The 26,539-nt window shown below is 33.3% G+C and overlaps 1 protein-coding gene and 1 pseudogene across 1 annotated transcript; both read left to right on the forward strand.

Annotated features, from left to right (window-relative positions):
• The first annotated feature begins 8,262 nt into the window (after positions 1-8,262).
• On the forward strand, positions 8,263-12,120 carry LOC132057567 (nicotine N-demethylase CYP82E3-like; annotated as a pseudogene).
• Positions 12,121-18,167: 6,047 nt separating this feature from the next.
• Positions 18,168-24,486, forward strand: LOC132056067 (4-coumarate--CoA ligase-like 9). The gene is made up of 7 exons (XM_059448115.1): positions 18,168-18,987; positions 19,456-19,764; positions 22,040-22,229; positions 22,812-22,957; positions 23,069-23,136; positions 23,881-23,983; positions 24,212-24,486. The coding sequence occupies exons 1-7, from the start codon at positions 18,280-18,282 to the stop codon at positions 24,335-24,337; spliced, it is 1,650 nt and encodes a 549-aa protein (XP_059304098.1). The 5' UTR covers positions 18,168-18,279; the 3' UTR covers positions 24,338-24,486.
• Positions 24,487-26,539: the final 2,053 nt, after the last annotated feature.

Consider the following 26,539-nt stretch of genomic DNA (forward strand, 5'->3'; position numbering starts at 1 on the left):
AATGGTAAGAATTGCTCATTTTGGTACGACATTTGGTTGATGGATAAACCTTGACCGAGGTTGTTGAAAATTTTATTCCTAATCATATTTTGTGATTGGAGGATAGTAGACGTTGTCAGGCATAATGGAGACCGTACCTGCGCTCCTTTTCTCTATGTTCCACAACAAGTACTGGAATTACTTGGCAATTTTCTGCCTCTAGAACTCGGGAGAAAATGAATTTTCTGGAGAAATAGTACTAGTGGTGCCTTCGTAGCTTCCCTCGATGTATGAGGTTCTTAGCAATTACGAGCATCTTAACACGGTAGTTTGGAAATTAATGCGGGTTTGGTCGAGACTTTGAAAAAAATTCGAGTGTTCCTTTGGTTGTGTGGCAAAGGTAGAATCCTTAGAAATTTGGAGAGATATCGCAAACATCTTACTTCAGAAGGTACTTGCACGACTTGTGGAGCAGAAGAGGAGTCTGTGTTGCATGTTTTGCGGGATTGCATTCATGCTCGGGCTTTTTGGGTTCGTATTCTTGATCCAGATGACATGTCTTGGTTCTTTACTCTTGGTATCCATGATTGGCTTATTGACAATTTAATGTCTAAATTCAAGGGAGTTAAAGAAGAAAATTGGAGAATCTTCTTCGGATACACGTCCGGAAAATTTGATACGGCGTAATAATGCTCTTTTCAAAATGAGTATCTTTCAGTCGACAAAAAGATAATAGCCCTTGTTAGCATGGTTAGAGCTTGTGCTACTTCTAGGCTTTCGTTGAAGAATACTGTGGAAGTGTCTAATAGCAAGCACATAGTTTCGTTCGACCGTCACCTCTAACGTTGGGTGAGTAGCTTTGAACACGGACGGGTCTTTGAAGGAGAATTTTGATGGAAGCGGCGCGTGTATTTCATGATTCTGATAGCAGGTGGCTTGGAGGATTTTCACTCAAAATTGGAGTTTGTACATCATTTAGAGTAGAGTTATGGGGAGTCATCACTGGCCTTCAGGAAGCCTGGGATAGGGGTTGGCGCCGAGTTAGCTTGCAAATCGATAATGCTAGTGTAGTTCGGTGCTTTGCAGGGCCAAGAACCGTGCCTCATCGAATGGTGATATTGTCAACCGCATTCGTCACCTCTTGACTAGGAACTACGGGTGTTCTCTCGTTGCCCATATTTACGCGTAGAAATTAGTCGGTTGTTGATAGGTTAGCCAATTTGGCTTTTAGTTAAGCCTTGCTTTGATTTGCATTCACACACCTTTTCTAAGATTTCTTCGCGCGTCGGAGATGTAGTTGGGGTCTCATTCCCTCGCCTAGTTTTGAGCTAGTTTTTTCCTGTTATTTTCCTTTCAAAAAAAAAAAAAAAAATGACGCCGCAATAGTTACGGATTTGGTTTGGTTATGGACTATGTACCTGTTCGTCCTTTCTTTGGGATATCAATTTTAATGGTGGGCTCGTTTTTACTTATTGTAGAAAAATAATAATGAATTTTACAATTGCTTGAAAGTAATAAAAAGAAATTTTTTTGCCAAGAAGGAAATAACGAATAAAGGGTGGATTTCTCAAGATATTCTTATATATCTCACGTTAATCACATCTTTGCCATTATTAAGGATTAGGGATGAAGGCCAATCAGTTCCAGAAAATTGCAATCACGTTAAGTAATTGTCTTAATTTTCATTTTGGATGTTGACAAGCTGATGTAGTACTAAGGCAAAACGAAGAAAAACTGCTAAGATTGAGTAAATTAATGGGCGGTTAAAACTTCTTTTTTATTGTTCCTTTTTCTTCAAAAGTTAAAGTAAAAGCCCTGGAACTTTTAAGTGACTCTCACTATCTACACAAGAGTGTGTGCGGAAATGGTCAACAATTAAATTAATATAGCAAGGAATACTAGTAGAAGAGATAAGTACAATATGTTATTGACAATTCAAGCTGTGAACGCAACTAAAATGCCAGTCCTTATCTGTCATAGTTGTTTAATTATTAAAATGACCTACCACTACCATATCCTCACTAGAACTAAGCACCATAAACTTCTTTCTGGTGGAAGGAGAGACTTCTAACTATCCGCTTATAAAAGTTAAAAAAGTTTGATCAGGTCGGATTGTGTGTATTTTATCTTAATGATTTTTTTAAGTTTAAAAATAAATTGTTAATTAGATAAGAAACTTACCGATCAATTTTTATTGAAAAATGACCAAAATAATTTTTTAATGAAAATTAAGTGATTTTATGATTAGAAAAGTTAGTTTGACGACTTTTCTGCAATAATACTATGACCCGTTTGGCCATGAGAATTTTCAATTTTTTCCTGAAAAATTATTTCACTTTATTTGGCAATCAACGTTTGGGCATGAAAATTTCAAATGCAACTTGAAGTTGTATTTGGAATTTGAAAAACACCTAAAACCTTATTTCACTTTTTTCACTTTCAATACGTTTGCCCCGTTTGTCCATAGATACAAAAAAAAAAAAAAAAATCACTTTTTTTTTTTTTTTGGAATTTTGGAGTTGGAGTTGGAGTTGTGTTTGGCCATAGTTTTTGAAATTGTAGTTTTTGGTGAAATGTAGTTGTAAAAAAGTGAATTCTTTTTTTAAAAAAATAAGTTTTTAAGTTTTTGTATTCGAATACAACTTCAAGTTGTATTCGAATTCTACGCAAACGTCGATTCCGAAAAAAGTGAAAAAAAATTCCTGAATAAAATGAATAATTCTTATGGCCAAACGGGGGCTTAAACAACCAAATATTATTTTCAAAAACTATAACCAAACACAACTCTATCTTCAACTCCAACTTAAAAATTTCAAATAAAGTGAAAAATATTTGGTTTTCATGGCTAAACGCCTGCTATAAGTTGGATGACCTTTGTGAATTAAACCCCGAAGTTTTAATTAACTTTCTTGCAATCTAAAGAAACTTGAAAACGAAAATGAAAGTACGAAGAACTATTCATCTAAAGTATATTCTTGTTTAGTCCATTTGTTTTTAAATTTTAACTAACAGAAGGATGAAACTTGTTAATCTGAAAAATTACAAGGATGTCTTTTGTTTGTAATGATACTTTAAGGATGTAGTTTAAGTTGTAGGTTTAATTAAGGAATGTTTATGGCAAAAAATTCCTATACTATAATCTATCTATATATCTATATAAAAGCAGGACATAGCCCGGTGACGTGGCGCAACTAAAACTCAAGATTTGTATTTATCTATTTTGTCATTTTTTTGCCTTTTATCTTTTAAAAATGGTTTAAAAAATGACTCTTTATTAAATTTAGTTCTCAACAGTCACATCTTTTCGGTGAAAAACAAAGTGCGGGTTCTTTTAGTCGCTTAATGAGGGCTGCCTCTATTATCTTCCTCCTTTACCCAGGCTAATCCCCTCTTCCCTAACGACGCCTTCTTTCCCTCTTCTTTATCCCTGCCAAGGTAAATATCCTCTTTCTCACATTTGTTTGGTTGGTACTTCATGTTTCTCTGTATGTTGAATTTATTCCCGATTATAGATTTGTTGCAGCATTATCGTGCTTTAGGTTGGCCTGTCCGAATAACTGTTCAGAAACGAACTCAGATTTCATAATTTCGCTGATAGTAGGTAGTTTGACTTCAAAAATACATATCTGTATTTTTTTCCTTTCTGATACATTGACTCCTTCCGTTTGACTTTTCACTATGGATTTCAGGTAATTGTTATGAATAACAATAACAATGGACGTGGCACAGATGAATCCATTTTACAGAGCACAAGTACTTACGTTATTCTACAACAGATTCATCGAAATCATTTAATGGGACATAGTTGTGCACCTTTGCTCTTCTGTTGGTAGTGATTAAATTGTAATGACATTTATTAAATCCAATTAGTGTATTAAAATGATTACCCAAATTAAAAAATAGAATCTGTTTTGAGGCGTAAAAGAATGTTTAAAATATCCTTAATATTCAAATAGAAGGAAATCATTTTATTTCTGAATTGTACATTGGTCCATTATTACCATTTTGGCTAAGTTTTTTTGGCTTTTGTTTCAAGGGTTTGGTTTCTTCATGATTTGTTAGTGCATAATTATGGTTAGAGTAATTGGAGGAAATTCTTGAAATAGAAATAATGAGAGAAAGAGAGAGAGGAGGGAGAGGACAACCGTTATTTTGAGGATGATGGACGCAAGTTGATATGAAAAAAGAATTAATCGAAGACTTAACATAATAACAACGTCGAATTGACGAGAGATTCCCTAATTCTGTATTAATGGCTATTCTTTGTACATCTGCATGGAATTTCAGCAGTGTTTATATCTCTTTTCTTGTGAGCTTTTGTTTGCTATTAGTTTATTAATCCTTATATTAAAAAAAATAGTATTTATATGATAACTATTGGAATGAATTTAGGTATCTTTTGGTGATTGGGCCGTGCCATTGGAAGAGAAGTGTCATCGGTGGCTACACACTGTTTCTCCCTTCTTCTCCGACATTCTTCATGGAAGCAATAAGAATGTTGCTATAGATGAGAATCTTCGCGGTTATGTTGCTGAAGTAAAACTGCGAAAATATTGTAGAGAAGTTGAGGGTTTATGAATGAGTAGTATAGTTTGTTGTGAATAAGAGGAGGGTGTTGGTTTTTACTCCATTTTTGCATATAGAATTGATATTTTGAAGAAAAAAAAAAAAAATTCTCCCCCATCTCATAAACAATCATGAAGGGTTTAATTAGAAAATTATGACAACTCATTGATTCAACTGGTTCTAAATATATATGATTATATGGTATATTTAATTTATTATTGTATATTAATTTGTATATCATTACTTTAGGCTTTAGTCATGATAGAAATTTGGAGTTAAGAAGATGGTGCCATCATAGTAAGCATACATGAGTGTTTGTTTTTTTCCCGAAAAGCTCTGGCTATTAGTTCAAATGAATAGAAGCACGAGTGTGATAAGTTTCTGCTGAAGAGCAAAAGTGTAGAACCACATTAGCTTCTAATACAAAGGGTACCATAAGCTACAAGAAAATATCTTTTGGAATTCTTAAAATAAGATAAAGGATTAGAGAAAAAAATAAAAATAAGGAGTTGTGTCTGAAAAGAACCTGAGAATAGAAAACAACGTTGGAAAAGAACTTTTTTTTTTAAATTTTGAAAAATATAATAAATGTTCTGTGTCAAAAAATGAAAAAACAGTATGGATACTAAAATGTAATAGTGATTTAATTGAAATCGGTAAATTATTGGGGACCGGAATGCTCGCATATAAAAATTTACAATTTGTGATATATAACCTATTGGGGTAAAAGAATTAAGTAAGGAAATAGCTAAGAATGTAATTAGTAAAATGACTAAGAAACTAGGGGGCAAAAGAAAAATGACGAAATACAAGGCCGCATGACACTTATCTAAAATGACAAGTGTATTTAGTTATTTCTATTTTGTTTTGCTTTTTGCTCTTTTTTCTTTGTCAACTTTATTTTAGAAATCTCAAAAGGTCTCCAAATATAGCTACTAATAAATATTACTTGTAATAATTAGTAGGAGCAATGCTTATGAACAACGTTAAAATTACTACACTAAAAGTCTTTAACTATATATGATCACTATTCACTTCTAATTACTATACTAATAAACAATATAATTTATAATAATGAATATTGCTTATGATGTAATTTTACTAGATAGGAAAGCAAGAATGTGTTGCATAATTTTTTTCTCCAAGTGAAATGGCGTTGATAAGAACTGTCTTATAAAACTACAAAAAAAGAATATAGGTAGTGCTTATTTAAATTGATTTATCTGCCATTTCCTTTTTCGTAGACATTTGATTTGTAATTTGGTTATTTGTACTTTTTCCAACATGCTTAGAATTGCAATATAATTATAGTATGACTTATATAACTTATTTTTTATTTTAGTTACCAAAATTTATATTAAAAAAATGTTTCACCGCGCAAAGCGCGGATTGATTAACTAGTACTAAAAGTAAAAAGGTGCTAGTCTAAAATTTAAAAATGAAAATATCCTTAATGAAGGTGTATGTTCTTTCTTTTAAAATATGTTAATCTATCAATATTGATATTAAACCTAAACACATTCATGATAAATAACATTCAAGTTAACAAAGATCAGGACTCATTCTAATCATTATTACTCCTACTTCCAGCATTATAATTTTAAAAATTAATTTATTCATTCCATCCCATTTTAACTATTATTTTAACTTTTTTCACGTTCATTAAGAAAAATCTAATAGATACAAGGTATAGTTTACTAAGTTAGTCTTATTTATCTATATGCTTTTTGAGAATTGAGTACTATTAAAATGAAGGTTTTCTTAAATATGAGGGTATAGTTAAAAACAATCACTAATTTTTATCTTAAAATTCTACACCGACATTATTTGGGACAATTTTTTTTTTTTTCTAAAACAGCAGTTGAAATGAGACGGAGGAAGTACCAAAAGACGCTTCGAACATTTTTACACGTCATAAGTAAAATACATAGGTGTTGACGTGTAGTTTGCTGATTCGCTTAATTTTGTCATTTGATTTACTTGTTTTTACACTCTTGTTTCGTTGGCTTCAGATTATTAAATTTTTCTATATTATTTATGCAAAAGTAATTCTTATATTACAATCCCTACCAAATAAAATAGTCGTTTTGGCAGCTGGGTTAGGAGCTAAGTTATGAAGACATTAAATTTTGCATAAGTTATAATATCATATTTGATAGCATTCTTTTGCTATGTATAAAATTCAACACACTTAACAATATTTTCTGTATGACAAAGACATTGGCAAGAGTCTCATCTCTAGGAATAAAAAAAGTGAAAAATGTGGTGACTGTTGCTCCTAAACGCACACGCAAGCGCACACGGTCAAGTAATATAAATCGGATGTCGAATCCACAAGGACTTATGATTATCCGTCAACAAAATTAAATGATCCTAATTATCTATATAAGCGTTAAACCCAAAATTGTGACTCCAAACTAATTAAAATAAAAAGAAAACAATTATTGAACTTCAACCAAGAAAGCGGGTTATTATGTTCTTAATGAGATGAATTTTTCAGGATATCGGATGGTTCACCAATCCTGTTGAGTTATCAAACTAGTCCCCCTTAATCTGAATTATTGACAATTGCTAATTAACCAAATTATTATTTGTCATAGTATTCTCTCAAACTACTACTCGCCTATTCTAAACAGTTCACTGCCTATATTTCTATGGAATTGACCTATTAAGAACACAATTTGTTTACGGTATTTAATTGAACGCGGTGCCTAGGTATATGCCTATCCTAGCCACAAATTTTAGCCCTAGTCTATAGATAATCAGATCACGCGCTCTTTATGTCTTCTCTAATCTAACAACATGTCTTTTAAGCATGTATATTAAATAATAGATAGAACTTAACTGTTGGACAAACAATCAAGCAATTATGTGCATCATTAAAGGTACAATAAAAATTAAAAACTCGTATTAAGATAAGAGATAATCATCAAACGTTAATATTCATTTTTTACCACAACCCTAGAACGTCAAGTTTAGCTCTACATAGACATGTAGGAAAACAACAAATCATCCAAAGAAAAATGTAAAAATTAAATATTGAGAAGAAAAGGTAAACCCAATAAACTACAACGTCCATGGCGGCTCCACAAAACACAATAAACTACAGCGTCCATGGCGGCTCCACGCTCTCTCTGGGTCTAAAGTTCTCAACCCCCCTCTCAAAAATGAGTTTATAATGTATTTATACCGTGTACAAATGAGCATGGACCATAATACCCTTGAAAATACGAAACAAAAAAATTGGCTGAAAAATAAGCCTGACGCGGGCCGTGGGCGCGTCGAGCCAGGATACTTTTCCAAAATGCCTACTTTTTGTCTAGTTTTTGCTTCGCCAAAGCTGGCGCGGCACGGCAGGCTTGTTGCCTTTGTGTTGTCGCGTTTCGTTACTTCTTCGGATGCACACTTGATTCTTGAACCCCGAACTTGATTCCGATTGAATTTTGGGACTTCTACTCAGACTTCAAAGTCCTCTAAACTTTTCACAACTCGCTCTTCCTTCGAAACTGGGCATTTTCAACATACATACCTGGATTCCACAATAACGCATGGATTAGTTTCATATCACAAAGCCAATATTAGTTAGCTGTATTTAATGCATTTAGCTCTAAAACAAGGTATAAATATGGGTAAAGTATGACAGATAGACCTATAAATACACCTAACATCAGTGACCACAAACCACTTCTCTCTTGTTTTGCCACATATTGAAATTCTTTTGCTTATAGTGAGAGTAATAATCAGCTTTAAAAATCTGATTCGACATGTTGGGAGCAAGAATAGGTACAGCTAATTGATTACCAGACTTCCACTCTTTGGTCGTCATGATTGTTTATGGAGTTTTTGTTAGACTTGACTTTAATTTGGTACATATTCAAAAGAGAAAAATTATTTCCGCATCAAATCTTTAAAGTGCTTGTACCGAATCATCTATAAATATGATCTAAGTTCTTCATCACTCAAATATCAGCTCATAGCAAATCTCCAATCATATACTTAAATACACCTTTTCTTCTTCTTTTGTTTTCTGAAGGCAATGGATTATTACTACTTGTACTATTTTCCTTCACAAAGTGTTGCAATATGGCTATTAACCTTTATATTCTTGCTATACCTTTTATGGAAACAAATTATAAGGAGATATAGTTGGAGTGAGATGAACAAGAAGAACGAAAAACGCGTATGTCCACCAAAAGTTGGCGGAGCATGGCCTATTATAGGCCATCTCCACCAATTTAGTAGTGCTGGTGGTAGTGACGATGTTCATTTGGTTAGAAAATTGGGGGCTTCAGGGGAGGAGTACGGCCCCATTTTTACTATCCGATTAGGAGTGTATAAGTACTTGGTTGTTAGCAGTTGGGAAGCTGTTAAGGATTGCTTCACAACACATGATAAGGACTTTGCTACTCGACCAGCTTCAATTGCAGGTTTCGTATAATTAAGAATGTATTTACTCTCTAAAGTGAATTTCTACGTGTGATAACAAATTAATTATTACTTTTATTAGGTTACTTATAATTAATGTTTATTCGTGCATAACACGTAAAACTTTTGTTCAATCCTTTTGCTGTGAGATTTGTCCCTTTAAATCTAGTGATAGTGTAATTGTGGATTCATGTGATTTTTTTTTTTTTTTTTAATTCAAGCTAAGGACAACTCTGAAATTGTTACTATATAAAATTAATCGTATAATTAGTAATTTTCGTGTTTTTCATTTTCAAAAATGAAAAGAAGAAGAAAGTAATGTGTTTGTGGAGAATGGGCGGAGATCATATTTTTTACTTATAAATAAACAAAAGGTCATAAGTTAAATTCTAACTTACGCATTTTTACTTATTTTTATCATTTCTCGCTTAAAAACAAGTGCTTAAAAGACTTTTTTATTTTATTCAAACACTACAAAAACGCTTAATATATATATATATATATATATATATTATATATATATATATATATATATGCTTAAAAACACCTAAAATAAGCCAGTCCAAACAGGCTAGCATAGTTTTAGATTTGTTCTATAGAATTAATTATATTATGATTTTTGGTAAATATACAAGTTGGAGTCATGCCGAACTCCTCCATCGAAATCTTGAAAATAAAAAAATTAATTATATTATTATAATAATATTTTTTGTTAGTCACTAGAATGAAAGCACAATATATATAGCGCATCGAATTATATATTTAGTTAGTCATACGTGTTTTCATAAAAAAATGTAATAATGTTAATAAAATAAATAAAGCCTAAATGATAAAACACACAACTGTATAGTGAGTCAAACTTTTTAAAGAAAATGTTACTTTAATTTATTGTTTCACTTCTTTAAATATAGCATTGGTAGTAGAGTGTTTATTTCTTCTTACCAACTAAAGTTGTACTACTCTCTTTCCAAATTAACACAGGTAAATATCTTGGTTATGATAATGCGGTGATTGCGTTCGCTGACTATGGTCCATATTGGCGTAAAATGCGCAAGCTGGTCCTCCAAGAAGTACTCTCCAATAAGACACTCGAGAAACTTAAATATGGTGATTTCTGAGGTTGATATTTTCATCAAAGAATTGTATTCTTCGATCTCAATCAATAATGGGACAAAAGTGAATATTAGCGATTGGTTTGAACAATTAACTTTGAACATCATCGTTAAGATGATTGCTGGGAAAAAATATCCATACACTACTATGGACCAAGAGGCTCAACACTTCAAAGAGGTGTTTAAAGAGTATATGTACCTTGTGGGAGAATTTGTTTTGGTGGATGTAGTGCCAATCCCATTATTCAGATGGGTGGATTTTCAAGGACACATTAAGTCCATGAAGACAATATGTAAGGAAATCGACATTATTCTTCAAAGTTGGTTTGAAGAGCATGTCAAAAGGGAAAGGCTAGATAATAATGAAGACTTCATAGATGTGATACTTGCCTTGATAAAAAATGATGAATCCATGGATGGCTATACACGGGAAAATACGATTAAGGCAATGATATTGGTATATGTATTCTCCATCTTTGATCTTTAAAATTATACTTGATATGTATATAATTTTAAGTTCATTGATGATTTTATTTATTTCTTCTTCCAGAGCATGATTTTAGATGGTTCTGATACTATGTCCGTTCACTTGATATGGCTAATGACCTTATTAGTAAATAATAAGCACGTTATGAAGCGTGCACAAGAGGAGATAGAAAAAGAAATTGGTCAAGACAGATGGGTGGAGGAGAATGATATAAAAAATTTAGTCTATCTTCAAGCCATTGTTAAGGAGGCACTTCGATTATATCCTCCAGCACCATTATTATTGCTACACGAAGCCAGGGAAAATTGTAATGTGGGAGGTTACTTTATTCCTAAAGGTACTCGATTAATAGTGAATGCGTGGAAGCTACACCGAGACACGAGAATTTGGACTGATGATGCTGAAAGTTTCATTCCAGAAAGATTCTTAACAAGCCAAGCAGAGTTAGGTACGCGGTGTTGGGTGTGCGAGCAATGACGCATTAGAAATTTTGGAAAGAAAAAGGAGGAAACTACTTATAAAGGAAATACTCTTAATGATGTGAGGCCTTTTGGGGAAAACCGTGCGGAGCACTAACGGACGATATCACATCACGTTAAGAGTATCTTTGGACCGTTTAGCCCCAACAATCGTATCGAGCCAATGGTTTGGCGGACAGCATGAATGGCGGAGTGTGGGGCGTGGGGTCCGAGCTTATTGCCTTTGCCGTCTACGGGCCGGTTTACAACCTTTACCCGTAGCTTTAAAGAAGCATACACGACGCACGGGCTTCGGTGACCGTAAATACTCGGCGGTGTGGGTGTCACACAGACATGTTGAATCTCTGATCCGTGGTATGATAATGATCCACGTGGAACTTAGTTCGAGGGGGAGATTGTTGGGTGGTATGATAATGAGCCACGTGGAACTTAGTTCGAGGGGGAGATTGTTGGGTGTGCGAACAAAGTACCATATTGGTAGTTGGAAAGAAAAAAGGAGCTACTTATAAGGCCGAATCTACTCTTAATGATGTGAGGCCTTTTGGGGAAAACCGTGCGGGCTTGGCCCAAAGCGAACAATATCACATCATGTTAAGAGTATCTTTGGACCGTTTAACCCAACACAAAGGGCCAACATTTTGAATATGTTCCTTTTGGTTCCGGAAGACGATCTTGTCCTGGAATAGTATATGCAACTCAAGTGACGCACCTTACTTTTGCTCGCTTACTCCAAGGTTTTGATTTCTCTACTCCATTTGATATGCCAGTGGACATGTTAGAAGGAGCGGGCATAACATTACCTAAAGCAAATCCTTTGGAAGTACTAATCACACCTCGCTTGTCTCCCAATGCTTTATGAATATTAGCGCTAAATCCTGTACTCTGCTTCCCATGTAATTTAGATTATGTTTAATAGTAATGCTTTAGGAGGACCACTCTGGTTTTTCCATTTCCAAGTAAGTGTTAGCTAGGGTCTTTCGGAAATAGTCTCTCTACCTTCCAAGGTAGAGGTAAGGTTATTACACTTTAAGTTCTCCTGCACTCGCATTGTGAAATTTCACTGGGTATGTTGTTGTAGTCTCAAATTAAAAAAAATAAAACTTCTAAATCATGCTAATTTCTTCCATCACTAGTTTTAGAATGTTGCATGCTTTGCACTTGTATATATACTATATTTTTTGTCATATAAATAATTGTTAATATTTTAATAAAATTAGAACTATACTTGAGATAGCACTTGACTAAAGAAATATAGATCGAGAGTACTACTGGTTTTTTGCCCTTTCTCCTTTTTGGTTCCTCTTATTTTTGTCGAAATGTTTAATTTGAAAGTAGCAAGATGAATTATAAAGAACTACGGCATGTGTATTGCTAACTTCAGTATATAGGAGTAATATAGTTCTCCTTAGAACGTAACCCCAAGTAGAAAGTATGGAGTACAAGTTCTGTACACTATCATAGCAAACCATATATGGTAGCCCTAAAAATAAAATAAAAACCTACTATATATACCTGAATAAATTGAACTGATCGTTTAAAAGTTCTTTACACTATCAGCAGAATATATAACTTAAATTCAAAAACAAAATGGTACTGTTTTTGAGGCCTGAATATTAATAATAATATATGCGAAAAGAGAAAATGAAATTAATAATGAACAATAAAAGAACAAATTGGGGAAAAGTATATTTTTCAGAGCTATATAATTGAGTGCATGTAAATGTTGTGTTTCATGGTTAATTGACGTAGGCTTATCAGTTATTCGGTATTTATACCTTCATTCCATTCTGGTAGCTCAACTGAAGTTATTTCTGGTTTGACAATGGACAATGGTCCATGAAATTATGGAACTGGTGCTTGTTTTCAAGGAATGTTATTCACCTTCTGAGAGCTAATTCATTTGATTTGAAAAAAACAACTAGTTGTGTGTTTCTTCCTTTTTTTTTTTTTTTTTTTGGATCGGGCAAGCAGAGTTCTGTTTGTTACATTGACTATTGTCTAACTTCAGGATCTAGTCCGTCCTGTTTCTGAAATTAGTGTTTTTTGTGACGAGCTGTATTTGGTTCAAAATATTTTATTTTTTAAGAGGTTCGTTACTTTTCTTTCCAATTCTATCCTTACTGCTCAAATTAGTGGAGTATTAAGTGAGTGACATCATAAATGGTAATTTCAGCAAATGCTGTTACTATAAATTAAAGCGTCTCTTTTCTATTGCCCTTTTTCTTGAAAAGTTAATTAAAAATCTGTGAACTTTTGAATTCTTTCGAGAGTAGCGTGACTCTCACTCTCTACACGAGAGTGGGTCTGGAAATGGTCCACTATTATATTACAATAGCAAGGAGTACTACTGAAAGAAAGTATACAGTACTATTATCGATAACAATTCAATGTGGGAACGTATTAAGAAATGCAGTCCCTGTCTGTCTTAATTATTGAAATGATTTACCCACCCACCTCCTACAGATATATCCTCACTAGACGTAACCGATCACAAAGTTAAAAAGGAAAATGGAAGTATTAAGAAATGTTCATCTGACGGATACTTTTCACCCACCTTCTACTATTTGCCTTCAACAGAAGCACTACTAATTGTTTGAAAGTAACAAATTAGTTGACCCCTGGTTTTTTCTTCTTTTTTTTTTTTTTTTTAATCAAATCTTGCCTTGTTGACTTCAACCATTGGTAAGAACCCAGAGACAGAATAGTGAAACACTTTTGAATCATCTCTTTACAGAGACAGAACAGTGAAACACTTTTGAATCATCTCTTTACCCTTATGTCATGAGTTTTATCAAGGATGTGTGCCTGTGCATGTAAAATTGTAAATCTTGTAGAGTCTTGGGATTTTTAATTCTTCTTAATCTAATAATTGAGAGTAATATGGGATTATTCATACGCAGACACGCATACCCTCATTTCTTATTCAGGAAGAAAAAACAAATGAGATTCTTTAACATCACATAATCATGTCCCAAGCATGTAAAATTCCTTCTCGTTTTCGTGATTTTTATTCATGTAGAGGACAATTTTGAGTCTGCAATAACTCATAGAAAATAATATCTAATTAATAAGGTATACGATTGAGTTAGGAATTATTTGTCGTAAGGTTTTCAAATTCGGGGAAAAAATAGTGAGATAACACAATTATTATTTTATGCCGATGTGATCATTCTCATTTAGTTGTCAGGATAAACTTTTACATGTTCTTTGAAAAAGTATTAATAAAAGGAAACTCTAATACGTGCCTCTTAATTTTAAAACACCTAATGTTAAGGATAAAGTTATGGATAAAAAATATTAGTTCTTTCTCAATTTTTCAAAAAAATAATAAATAAAAAAAATTCAGCACCAATAAGTATCCATTTAGCCTTTAACACACCCCTTAAGAAAATACCAACTTCTAGAAAAAAAAAATAGGTATTTTGACTAAACTTTCCTTAATTAAACATTACCTAATTAATGTACTTTCTTGATTACATAAAAACTCTCATATCTAAATAATTAATTCTTTCTTAATTATGTAAGTGGACACTTATTTTGGACAAAATAAAAAGTTAAGTGAAACACTTATTATGAATCGGGGGGAGTAATAAGTTACGATAACTAAGAGTATGTTTGGATTGACTTATTTTAGGTGCTTTTAAGCTAAAATAACTTTTAAGCACTTTTATTTTATTCGGATAAAATAAAAAAATATTTTTAAGCACTTGTTTTTAGGCCAAAATGACAAAAATAAGTCATAAACTAGAATTTCTAACTTCTGGTCAATCAGGATAAAGTCAATAAACTTTCCCGCGCATTGACGAAATTTCCAAACCAGCCTCTGGTCAATAGACAATAATCACATAGCTGATTTCACAAGTTTAATTAGTAAGCGTTTGGCCATAGGATTTGAAAGCCTGATTTCATATTTTAATTTTAAATCACCATTTTTATATGAAATTTGCTAAAGGTACACTTATTTTGAGATGGAGAAAGTATATTATAAACTATAACAATATAATTAGTACTATTATTTCTTGCTTTTGATGATGATGAATATCACAAGCATCGTATCTCTTTTCAATTTAAATAAAAGAACTGATACTAAATATCTCCTATCTTTTATTTTCATATTTCTTATATATAAAAATAAGAAAATATATAAAATTAAAAATAAATTTATAAAGAACTGAAGTTGGTTCACTTGTACAAGTTCCTACCTTCCGAGATGAACCACCTTCGCCGGAAAATTATACTGTATATGTAAGGTAAAATTTTGGGTTCTGCGAATATATAGTTTATAATGAATCCCCTCGACACAGTTGAGAAGCTTGATTCAAAGGATTGAGGGGTTTCAATATGTCCATGGGCGGACCTAGGGCCCGGGGAGGGTGTTCACCCGAATACCCTCGGCAAAAAATTACATTGTATATATAAGGTATTTTTATATTTTTTAGGTACATATATATATTTCGAATACCCTGAACACAAGAGTGGAGGTTGGTTCAGTGATTTAGGGGGTTCAAAATTCACCTTGAGATTACAAGTTCAAATCCAAAGCACTACATTTTATTTTTCGAACCCCCTCGATGAAAATTCTAGATCCGCCACTAAATATGTCGCCAACGTCGCAGGTTCAAACTTTGCTAGCTACCCTCGCCTGTAGTCAGAGGCGGCCCCGCGTGATGAGGTGGGAGGGCACGTGCACTCGTTAACTTTGGAATTATATATATATATATATATATATATATATATAATTTGAAACAATATTATACATTTAGCTGTGCACTTTTGCATACATAAGTGTACACGGTGCACTGGCTGAAGCCGCAGCTCCCACAGCACATACCGCAGATCGAATCCCAATAGTTTCTTTTTATTAGGGTATTTTGCTAATCATCCTTTTTTGTGCTTTTACCCTCAAAAAAATGGCAAGCACAAATGATGTAACTCGGAATTGATCCTGCAACCATTCATATATTTTGCATAAAATTGACCACTGAGCTATCACTCTAAGTTGATAGAATAATACTAGCGTCTAAGTATTAGACTACACCCATATTTGACTTATACTGCTCACGCCATCAGTTACCAATCCGACACGGCCATTATCCCTTAGTCGTCATTGACAGTTTAGCTAGCGTTTATGTTAAGATAATGGTGCCCCCGCAGTCTTCATATCCTGGGTCCGCCTCTACCTGCTTTTATTGATTTTTAGCTTTGTATACTTTTAGCTATACTTTGATCGAGAAAAGACCCAAATTGGTCCTTTAAATTTGGACTTCCACTTGAAATATTCCCTATTATTTGAGGTGGAGCACTAATAATCATCCTTCTTTAAAAAATGGAGCACATTTAGTCCTAACTAACTTAGAAAACTAATAGTTGCTAAATGAAACTTCTGTTCGAATTATGTTGAGCAGGGGCGGAGCTAGGCGGAGCCGAAGGGGTTCATCCGAACCCCTTTCGCAGGAAAATTACACTGTATATGTAAGGTAAAATTCTGGGTTCTGCGAATATATAGATTATAATGAACCCCCTTGACAGAGTTGAGAAGCCTGGTTCAGCGGTTAGGGGGTTCAATATGTTGACAATGTCGCAAGGTTCAAACCTTGCTAGCTACCCTCGCCTGTAGTGTTTTATTGATTTTTTTTAGCTTTGTATACTTTTAGCTATACTTTGATCGAGAAAAGACCCAAACTGGTCCTTCAAATTTGGACTTCCACTTGAAATAGCTCTATTATTTGAGGTGGAGCACTGACAATCCTTCTTTCAAAAATGGAGCACATTTAGTCCTAACGAACTTAGAAAATTAAATGTTGGTAAATGAAATTTCTGTTCGAATTATATTGAGTAGTTAATCTTATCGATTATCACATCATCATTTCCATTTGTTGAGTATTGAATATGTATTATAATATTAGTAATTTAGTCGTTACACTTCTTTCAAGAACCTTGACGATTTTCAAAGTAATATATAATTGAAAGGATTCGGAAGAAAAAAAAATCAAAAAATTTAAAAGAAAGAAAAATGCGCAATATGACAGGGAAAAACATAAGAAATTTTAAGTAATGCTAGATGTAGCAGGGCAACAGTATGAAAAAATGTTAAATGGTTAGCGGGTTAAGGTTAGTTTTGCCCTTTGCGCACCCTCCCTACCCCCCTCCCCTTTCTTCCCGGCTCTTCTTCATATTTTGAACTCTCTTGGTGAAAATTATACCTCCGCCACTGATGAAGGATTCAAACTCCCTCACTAATTTGTTATGTTGGTTGGCTTTTGGAATTTTTGAAGCTATTATTAGTAGGCGTTTGGACATACGATTTCATCTCATGAGATGAAATCAGCGTTTGGACCTATGATTTCATCTCATGAGATGAAATCCCAAATTATCCAAAAAGGCATGAATTGAAATTTGAAATCATGATTTCAAAAAATATAAATATAAAATTTGACCCATATGTTTATATTTTGTAAAAAAAAATCATAAATTGATAAATATATTTACCAACCATTTGTATTAAATATTAATCCGCAAGTCCAAACAGCTCCTTACTAACTCAACTGAATGAAAAAGGGTTTAAAGTTTTTCACAAAGGAGTTTTTTAGGAAGCCATTTATATCTAATTATTAAAAAGAGATAAAAATAAAGAAAAAACCACGAGTTTTACGTGTTCTGTACACGTTCACTATTTTATCAGACTAGTCTCAAAATATAGCCACCGCCAACCAAGCCAAGTCATACTTTTACTCCTCTAAAATTTAATACACGTAAACATCATCATACTCTGTCAATATCGTCGGCTTCTGGTTTCTTTTCTCATTCAACTTGCAGAAAACTAGCTAATTCTTCATCGGTTCAATTCTTTCCCTTTTTATAGTATAATATATATATATATATATACACTACTCCGTAATTACTGTCCATATTAATCCTTCGGTCTCACTTCTTCACTTTTCTATTTTAAAAGTCAAAGTATATAAAATTTGATCAATATTTTTAAATATACTTATTCAAAGATATTGATATGAGAAGAATTATAATTTATAATATATTTTATATAATTTTTAAAAATTAAATTAATCTAATTCAATTTAGCTTGCGAATAGGACAACTAATAGTACGAGACAGAGGGAGTATTAATCAAACTATTTCTGTTGACAAAATTTTGATCTGCAAATCTCTTCTATAACACACTCTCTTCCTCCTGCTCGTCCTCCATATTGCATAACTCAAGAACAAAGTTGTAATGGATCCGAAAAATGGCTATTGCCCACAAACCAAAACTTACCAAAGCTTAAGACCATCTGTCCCATTGCCACCATTAAACGAGCCCCTTTCTATAATCCAATACACCCTATCTCTCCTCAACTCTCCCACCACCGGAATCAATGCCAGCACCACCACTTTCCTTATCGACGCCACCACCAACCACCGCCTCTCTTACACCGACTTCCTTAAGCAAACCCAAAATCTCGCTTCTTTCCTCCAATCCCGTTACCCTTCCCTTTCTAAAAACGACGTCGCTTTTATTCTCTCCCCTACTTCAGCCAACGTTCCCATTGTATACTTCGCATTACTCTCCCTTGGCGTAATTGTTTCACCTGCAAATCCACTTTCTTCTACTTCTGAGTTAACTCATATGACTCAGCTATGTAAACCACTCATTGCTTTCGCTACTTCATCCACTGTTAGTAAACTAACGTCGTCGTTTCCTCTAGGCGTTATTCTACTCGATTCACCTGAATTCAAATCTATGATTCAGTCTCCTGTTTATAAGCCTGTCTCTAATCCAATCATTCGTCAAACCGATTCGGCTGCTATTCTCTACTCGTCTGGAACTACTGGGAAAGTAAAAGGTGTTGAGTTAACTCACAGGAATTTAATCGCGTTAATGGCCAGTTTGTATCATAACAGATTCAATAATGTCCCTGAAGGTGAAACGCCGGAGCAAGAGGTATTGTTGGAAAATATAATTCAAGGTTATATGAAATCAAAAATTGGTTAGAATTTAATATTTTAATTCATATCTTATTTGGATTTATAGTCGGATTAATATAGAAATATATTTTCCTACTTTGAGTTAAAAGTATCACTCTATTTCAATAGGAGCGCCGCTAGCTATAATAGTAGACGTTTGACCTGAAAACCAAATATTTTTCACTTTATTTGAAACTTTGAAGTTGAAGTTGAAGATGGAGTATAGTTTTTGAAAAGATATTTAGCTGTTTGAATATACTGAAAATAAAAAAGTATGGTGTTTTACAAGTTAGATTGTCATGGCCAAATAACGCCTATTTTCAAATAAAGTGAAAAAAATTCGAAAAAAGTGAAATTCTCATGGCCAGACGGATAGATAGTGTGAACAATTCCAGAGAGCATTCAAAGATTTATGAGTTTATGAATGAAATATTTTTCCTTTCAGGTATCCTTCATGACGTTGCCGTTGTTTCACGTGTTCGGATTTTTTATGATAATTAGGGTGGTTGGGTTGGGAGAGACGGTGGTGATGATGGAGAGATTTGATTTCGGGAAAATGTTGGCGGCGGTTGAGAAGCATAGAGTTACGTATATGCCGGTGTCGCCGCCGTTAGTGGTAGCAATGGCGAAGTCAGATTTGGCATTGAAGTATGATCTTAGTTCACTGAAATTGTTGGCGTGCGGCGGAGCACCGCTAGGGAAGGAGGTGGCTGAGAGGTTCAAGAGCAGGTTTCCTAACGTGGAGATTGTACAGGTATGTATGTGCTAGGTTTGATTATCACGCGCTAGAGTTGCAAGTGTGTTTGTGATTTGTGAATCTGCCACCGTAGCTTCTCGTGAGATCCCCTTAGTAACTTTTGTCGTGAATTGACAGCTGTCCCTACTCAATATATTAGAGAAAAAGATCAAAATAGTACATTATCTTTGACTTTAAACCTAAAATCATACATATTCTTTCACATTTGAAGATTAATGACATTATGTTTGCGTAAGTGAATTAACTTTTAATTAAACTCCAAATATCTTTTTTAAAATATAACAGAAAAGGGCAAAAATGCCCCTAAACTTTTAGAAAAGATATAAAAATACCCTTTATTCATCTATTTTGCTAAAACTACCCCTCAATTCAACTTTTTGGCTGATTTATGTCCTTAGACTAACGGACAACACTAATTTTTTTTTTCAAAATCTGAAAAACTGGATTTTTATAAAAATCTGAAAAAATTAATTTTTTTTTGGAAAAACTCTGTTTAAAAAAAAAAAAAACCAAAAAACTGTCTTTTTTTAAATCTAGAAGAAAATTATGGAGCATTGGTTTTGCACATTTTACTTAAAAAAACAATCAGTTTTTCAGATTTAAAAATTGAATTTTCTAAAAAAATTGGGGTTTCCACCCGTTAAAAGAAGTTTTCCAAATTAAAAAAAATTCCACATGTTTTAATGAAAATCCAATTCTGTTTTATTTTTTATTTTTTATATATATATATAAAAGGCTTACTACAATTGTTTTTTAAAAAAACGGGTCTTGAAAAATTATTTTTCCTTATTCTACAAATAACGATTTTTCAGATTTCTTTTTAAAAAATAAATCAATTTTTCAAGTAATAAAATGTCATGTGTAATTTAAATATTTTTTTTTAAAAAAAAAAAATTAGTGTTGTCCGTTAGTCAAAGGGAATAAATGAGCCAAAAAGTTGAATTGAGGGGTAGTTTTAGCAAAATAGATGAATAAAGGGTATTTTTATACCTTTTCTAAAAGTTCAGGGGCATTTTTGTTCTTTTGCGTTAAATTTCTAAAAAATATTTGGCTGACTAAAAGTGCACCACTTATGCAAACATAATGTACTATTAGTGCTCCATGTGAAATAATATGTATGATTTTAGGTCCAAACCAAAAGATAATGTACTATTTTGGTCCTTTTCTCCAATATATTATACATAAATAGGAGTAATTAAACAAACGTGAAGGTATATTATTGAAGTACTTATTTAACACGAAAAAAAATTAGAAAGTTGCTGGTTTTAAGCTTATAATATATAACTACTGCAATAATGCGGATTATGATGACCTATTGGCCGTGTGAATTGTTTAAACAAAAGATAATCAAGTCGTGGAAAAAGCTGTACTGTATTACCACTGAGGCACTGATTAAAGCGTGAAAACTTTTGAAAAGCTCAAATTCTAGTGTTTGAATTTATCTTATGGGAAAGAAATGATTACTTGTTCCAATTATATGATATATTTTTGCCTATAAATATTTCTCCAACTTGAAGTGATCTATATTATGAAATTTAAATTTTAATGAAATGTTTTCTTTATTAATTAGCCATTTGGATAAATTTTTATGGATAAATTAAGCTCCCACATGGCTTTTGCTTATTGTTTTCAAAACATCTGGCCTAGTTAGCTTCGAGGTGTGTTTTAATACATAGTGACAGTTTAGATAGTTAAAGGGAACAACGAATAGTTGGGTGTGAAATTCGCGAAAAAGTGTAGTTCAGGTGTGTTTTTTTATCCATTATATCTATTTTCAAGTATGTGCTTAATTGGATGTCGAATATATATTTGGATAAGTTAAGTTGAGTATATATTTATTGGTGGTTTAATTTGATAACTCATGCTCTGATACTATGATAAAATTCACAAGGATGAGATGAATATTCATACATGCGTTGCTAGTTGAACATGAGAAGAAGAAAGGAGTTGTAGAATTTCCGTACATGCATTCACAAAATATATCTTTTACTACACGTGTATATTATTGGCTTAGTACAAACAGATTTAGCTGAGAGATACAAAAATCAGCTACGACAAAACTACAGCGAGAAATGGTCTATGTGCTAGTTACAAACTCTACAAAGTGATATATGCTCTACTTAACTACCCTTAAAAAGAAGGGGTAGAAAATACTATACGACTACTCATTTGTTTTGTACTTATGTTAGATTCCACGATGCATACATATCGTGCTTGCGTGTAATGATTTGACTATTTTTTGTTTAATGTGTTGAATTGTGATGCATCATAGGGATATGGTCTGACTGAGACTACTGGAGGAACAACAGGCATGAATGGCGCTGAGGAATCAGACCACTATGGATCTGCTGGTCGCCTTGCTGTGAATACTGAAGCTAAGATTGTTGATCCTGATAGTGGAGAGACCTTGCCTCCTGGACAGCGTGGAGAGCTTTGGATACGTGGGCCAACAATCATGAAAGGTGATTCTTACATATACATTAGAGATGGATGTAAAATTTAAGTGAGTGAGTGTAGTCTTACTCCACCTACTGCTACTTTGTGCCATGAATTTAGTAAAAGCATATATTTTTAAAAGAATAGTTCAACTATATTGGTGCAAGTTGAAATAGATGAAAACTTGAATGAATTGACATTATTTATATTCACAACCTTTGCTTGTTTTATATCAGTATACAGAAAAATGTTGCTTCAGGAACTAGGAAGTTTAATGATAGTAGTTTTGAACAGGGATTTCAGCAATAACTTGCAGCATCAAGTTAATATAATTAAAACGAAAGTTAATAATTCTTGTAAAAGTTTAATTAGCATACTTTACTACTATACCACAGGCAAGGATTTTCCTTCTGATTCTTCTGAATAATATTCATGTGAGTAGTCTTATTGATTTCATTCAAGGAGCCAAATATGCAAAATAATGTAAGAGCTGCAAACTTAATCTGAAAGATACTGATATATGGTTGCTGTTAAATTTGTTTCCAACTTGGCTTTCGGAATACCCCAGTCACACTTGAATTCTGAAAGAGAATATTGGTGAATGGCAGGCTATGTTGGAGATAAACAAGCAACCTCAGCAACACTTGACCCAGAAGGTTGGCTGAAAACTGGAGATCTCTGCTATTTTGACGCGGATGGGTTTCTATACGTTGTCGATAGGTTAAAAGAACTGATAAAGTACAAGGCATATCAGGTAAACTATAGCTGACCCTGATTAAGTTTGTACCACTTGTATGCAAACTTGTTATCTCACCTCTCTTACTATGTTGCTGCATCATTATCTTATGAATTGATGAACTTTCAGGTCCCCCCTGCTGAACTTGAACATTTACTTCAGTCAATTCCTGATGTTGCCGATGCAGCAGTTATTCCGTATGTGATCCCCTCTGTCTTCCTCTATCGTCTCCCTATTCTTATCACGTTTCGACTCATGTATCAGTATGATGGGAAAATCATAGTATTTTTGTACAATTGATTTCATAAAAACTGCATACCAACTTAACCAATGGGCATTATTGCGCAAAAACTTGCAAGCCAGCTTTCCTCTATAAAGAGGCTGCTTAGTTGTCATGTTCTCTCACTAATATTTAATTAGTATCTCATTTGTAATAAAATTTTCTTTATGTTTGCGATGTCTTTCACAGAATTATGGTCTGGAAAATTCTACTTTCTCTTTGACAGCTCCTTATGGGTATACACATGCTTTAAACTTCTATTTGTCACATGCATGCTTTCAACTTGGTGACTCTGATACTTAATCGAGGCTTTTAGAACATCAGGTGAATCTTCTGTCCACTGTGCTAGTGGTACCGTGTAGTTGCAGAGTGACACCATCTGTTCTTTTAGAAGCTTGTGTTGTTATGACTATCTCACCTTTTATTTCTTATTTTCATACAAATAAATGATAAAATAGAAGCGTAAGACTTAACATCTTAAATTCTTTTTCAACCCCAGTATTTCAATATGTATATTTGTTGCCTGGCATAAGCAATATCAACGAAGTGTTCTGCCTTTTAAATGATCTTTTACTAGCACTGAAGGTGACAGTGAAATACAACTGAGATGAATTTTTGACATTCCAACTCGTTAATACGCTCTTTTCTCACATGAATCTAGATATCCTGATGAAGAAGCAGGGCAGATTCCTATGGCTTATGTAGTCAGAAGACCTGGGAGCATTATAAGTGAGTCGCAAATTATGGACATCATTGCAAAACAGGTATGCCTCCAAATGAATAAGACCGAAATTTTTTTGCTTGATCATTGCATTAGTGTATGTAGAGGAAATGGGTAAATTCTCTGATTGTTTATGGCGCAAAGAAAGCAAAATGAACTATCAAAATCTGTATATCATCTTTGCTTTGATGTGTTCTGGATATGACTGTTTCTGAACTCGCACATTCAAGTAAAACGACAGATGCATATTGTAACAAGAAATACCTTGCAGGTCGCACCATACAAAAAGATACGGCGTGTTACATTCATCAACGCGATACCAAAATCTCCAGCTGGAAAGATCTTGAGAAGAGAACTCGTTAATCATGCGACTAGTGGTGCTTCTGCAAGATTATGACCGAACAATTAGAGATATCTACATAATTTAAACTACCAGTTGAATATGGAAGTACAGTGTATGTTGCTTTAAGTCTTCCACATCACCTTATTGCTTCAATATATTTTAGCTCATGGCATCCATCTCTTATGATTAATAGGCCTTCTATCTTTGGTGAGTGTCTGCTCTGATGATTATTCTAAAACTTTTTTTTTGGTACCTATTCGGTGTTCCTATACTCAAAATCCCACATTGAAGGGTAAAACGGTCTCTACAAAAGGTGATTCCATACTCCGGTTCCAAGACCGATCCCTCTTGTTAGAGGTGGAGGAGTGCTTATCTCTCCACCACAAGCCTTGTCAGCAGTAATTATTACTATTATTCTTCATACCTCCGGTTCCAAGGAAAAGTGCCTTCTTTTGATGGTCCTGCTAACAATTTCTTACTTGAACGGTTGAACCTATTGGACAAAAAGACCTCTCGAGTCTTGGATGAAGACTCTCCACACAACCCTTGTCGGTAGTAATTATTACTATTATTCTTCATTCCTGGTTCTTGTGCAACAAAATTCACACGAGGAAAAGTGCCTTCTTTTGATGGTCGGATTTTTTCTTAATTTGATATTTAAAATTTCTTTAATTAAACGGTAGAACCTATTGGACAAAATAAAACCGGCATACCTCTCGAGTCTTGGATGAAGACGACTTGGGGTTAGATTATAACTACTAAGAATTTGTGGGTATATATTAAAATTCCTAAAGTTTTAAAAGACTCACTCCCACTTTAAATATTTCAAATTTTTATTTCTTCCCTCAGGAGAAATGGTTACTTAGCCCATTACAAAAAATAATAATTAGTTTTATGACTTTTTTATGAGAGATTTTTATTTTTTACACATAAAACATTTTTATGAGAGATGTTTTTTCTTTTTTCCTTTAAATGCCGAATTAAATCAGATGTCGTTGGTCGTTTAAATTTGAAAATCAAACAAAATCAAGTCAATTGATATGTCAATTTGGTTCGATCTTTTGTTTGGTTCCATTTTTTATTTTTCTTGAACGCCCTTAACCCCTGATGGTGGTTCCAAGATGTTATTTTCCTCCCCCTCCTCTTCCTTTTAAATAAACCGTAGTTCATCCTACGATTATATAACTAGCGAAAGTCCCATTTTTGTAACCACGGATGTGGTTTTTCCGTGGTTACGTATTTCGTTTCTCCATTAAATTTGAAAATCCAACAAAATCAAACTACCCCACTCCTCTCGCCACCCACCCCAACCACCACCCACTACTCTAACCACCGCCCAAGCCCACCCCACAACCACTCACCCCCACCCTACCACCCACTGCCTAATTGATAAAGTCGATTTGGTTTGATCTATATAAACTAATTTCTAATTAAAAGTTAAGGTTTTTAGTAAACATTTTTATTTTATTATTAAACTACAACAAATGAACATCCAAACATTGTGTTCCAATACAATACAATAAAACTGATTTAATGAACCACGGAAAACAACCATCCAAACAGAGAGTAAATATTGATTAACCCATTTGGTACACGGCTTTTACTTAAATGTTAAGACTTTGTACAATGTAGACCATGAAAAATATGTGCGCGCGCTTTTCTAAGCAACCTATAACTACATATTCTATATTTACAATTCGTAACTAGATGACCCTATATTTATCTAGTAGTTAAATGCGGGTATAAAGGCCAAAATATAGCATAAATATAAGTAAAATTTTCACAAATGTAGGAAATACGTACGCGAGTTTGACCCTATATTTATCTAGATAGTATATATTTATGGAAACAAAATATTTATGGGAACAAAATCGTTTCAATTTTAATTAGAATCGGTTATATTGTTCCCCGATTCACGCAAATATCCTCCCATTCCATATCTGATTCCATATCTCATTCAAACGCTAACAAATTCAAAAAAAAATTTGAATTCAAACATTACAATCATATTTTTAACCAAAAATAAAATGGTTGAAAAACCTTTGAAAAATAACAATATCAAAACAAAGAACATAGCTTGATTATCACGACGAATATATATTTGATTTCATCAAGTTGAGTTCATAATTGAGGTAACGATTTTTTTTACCGCAAACTTTTTTTTTTTTTTTTTTTTGTTCGTCTTTTCCGAAATTGTTTTAGCTAAATTGAATTTAACACATTGTTGTATTCGACAACAGGATAATGACAAGCGTA

Source organism: Lycium ferocissimum, chromosome 5, assembly GCF_029784015.1.
Source record: "Lycium ferocissimum isolate CSIRO_LF1 chromosome 5, AGI_CSIRO_Lferr_CH_V1, whole genome shotgun sequence".
NCBI lineage: Eukaryota > Viridiplantae > Streptophyta > Magnoliopsida > Solanales > Solanaceae > Lycium > Lycium ferocissimum.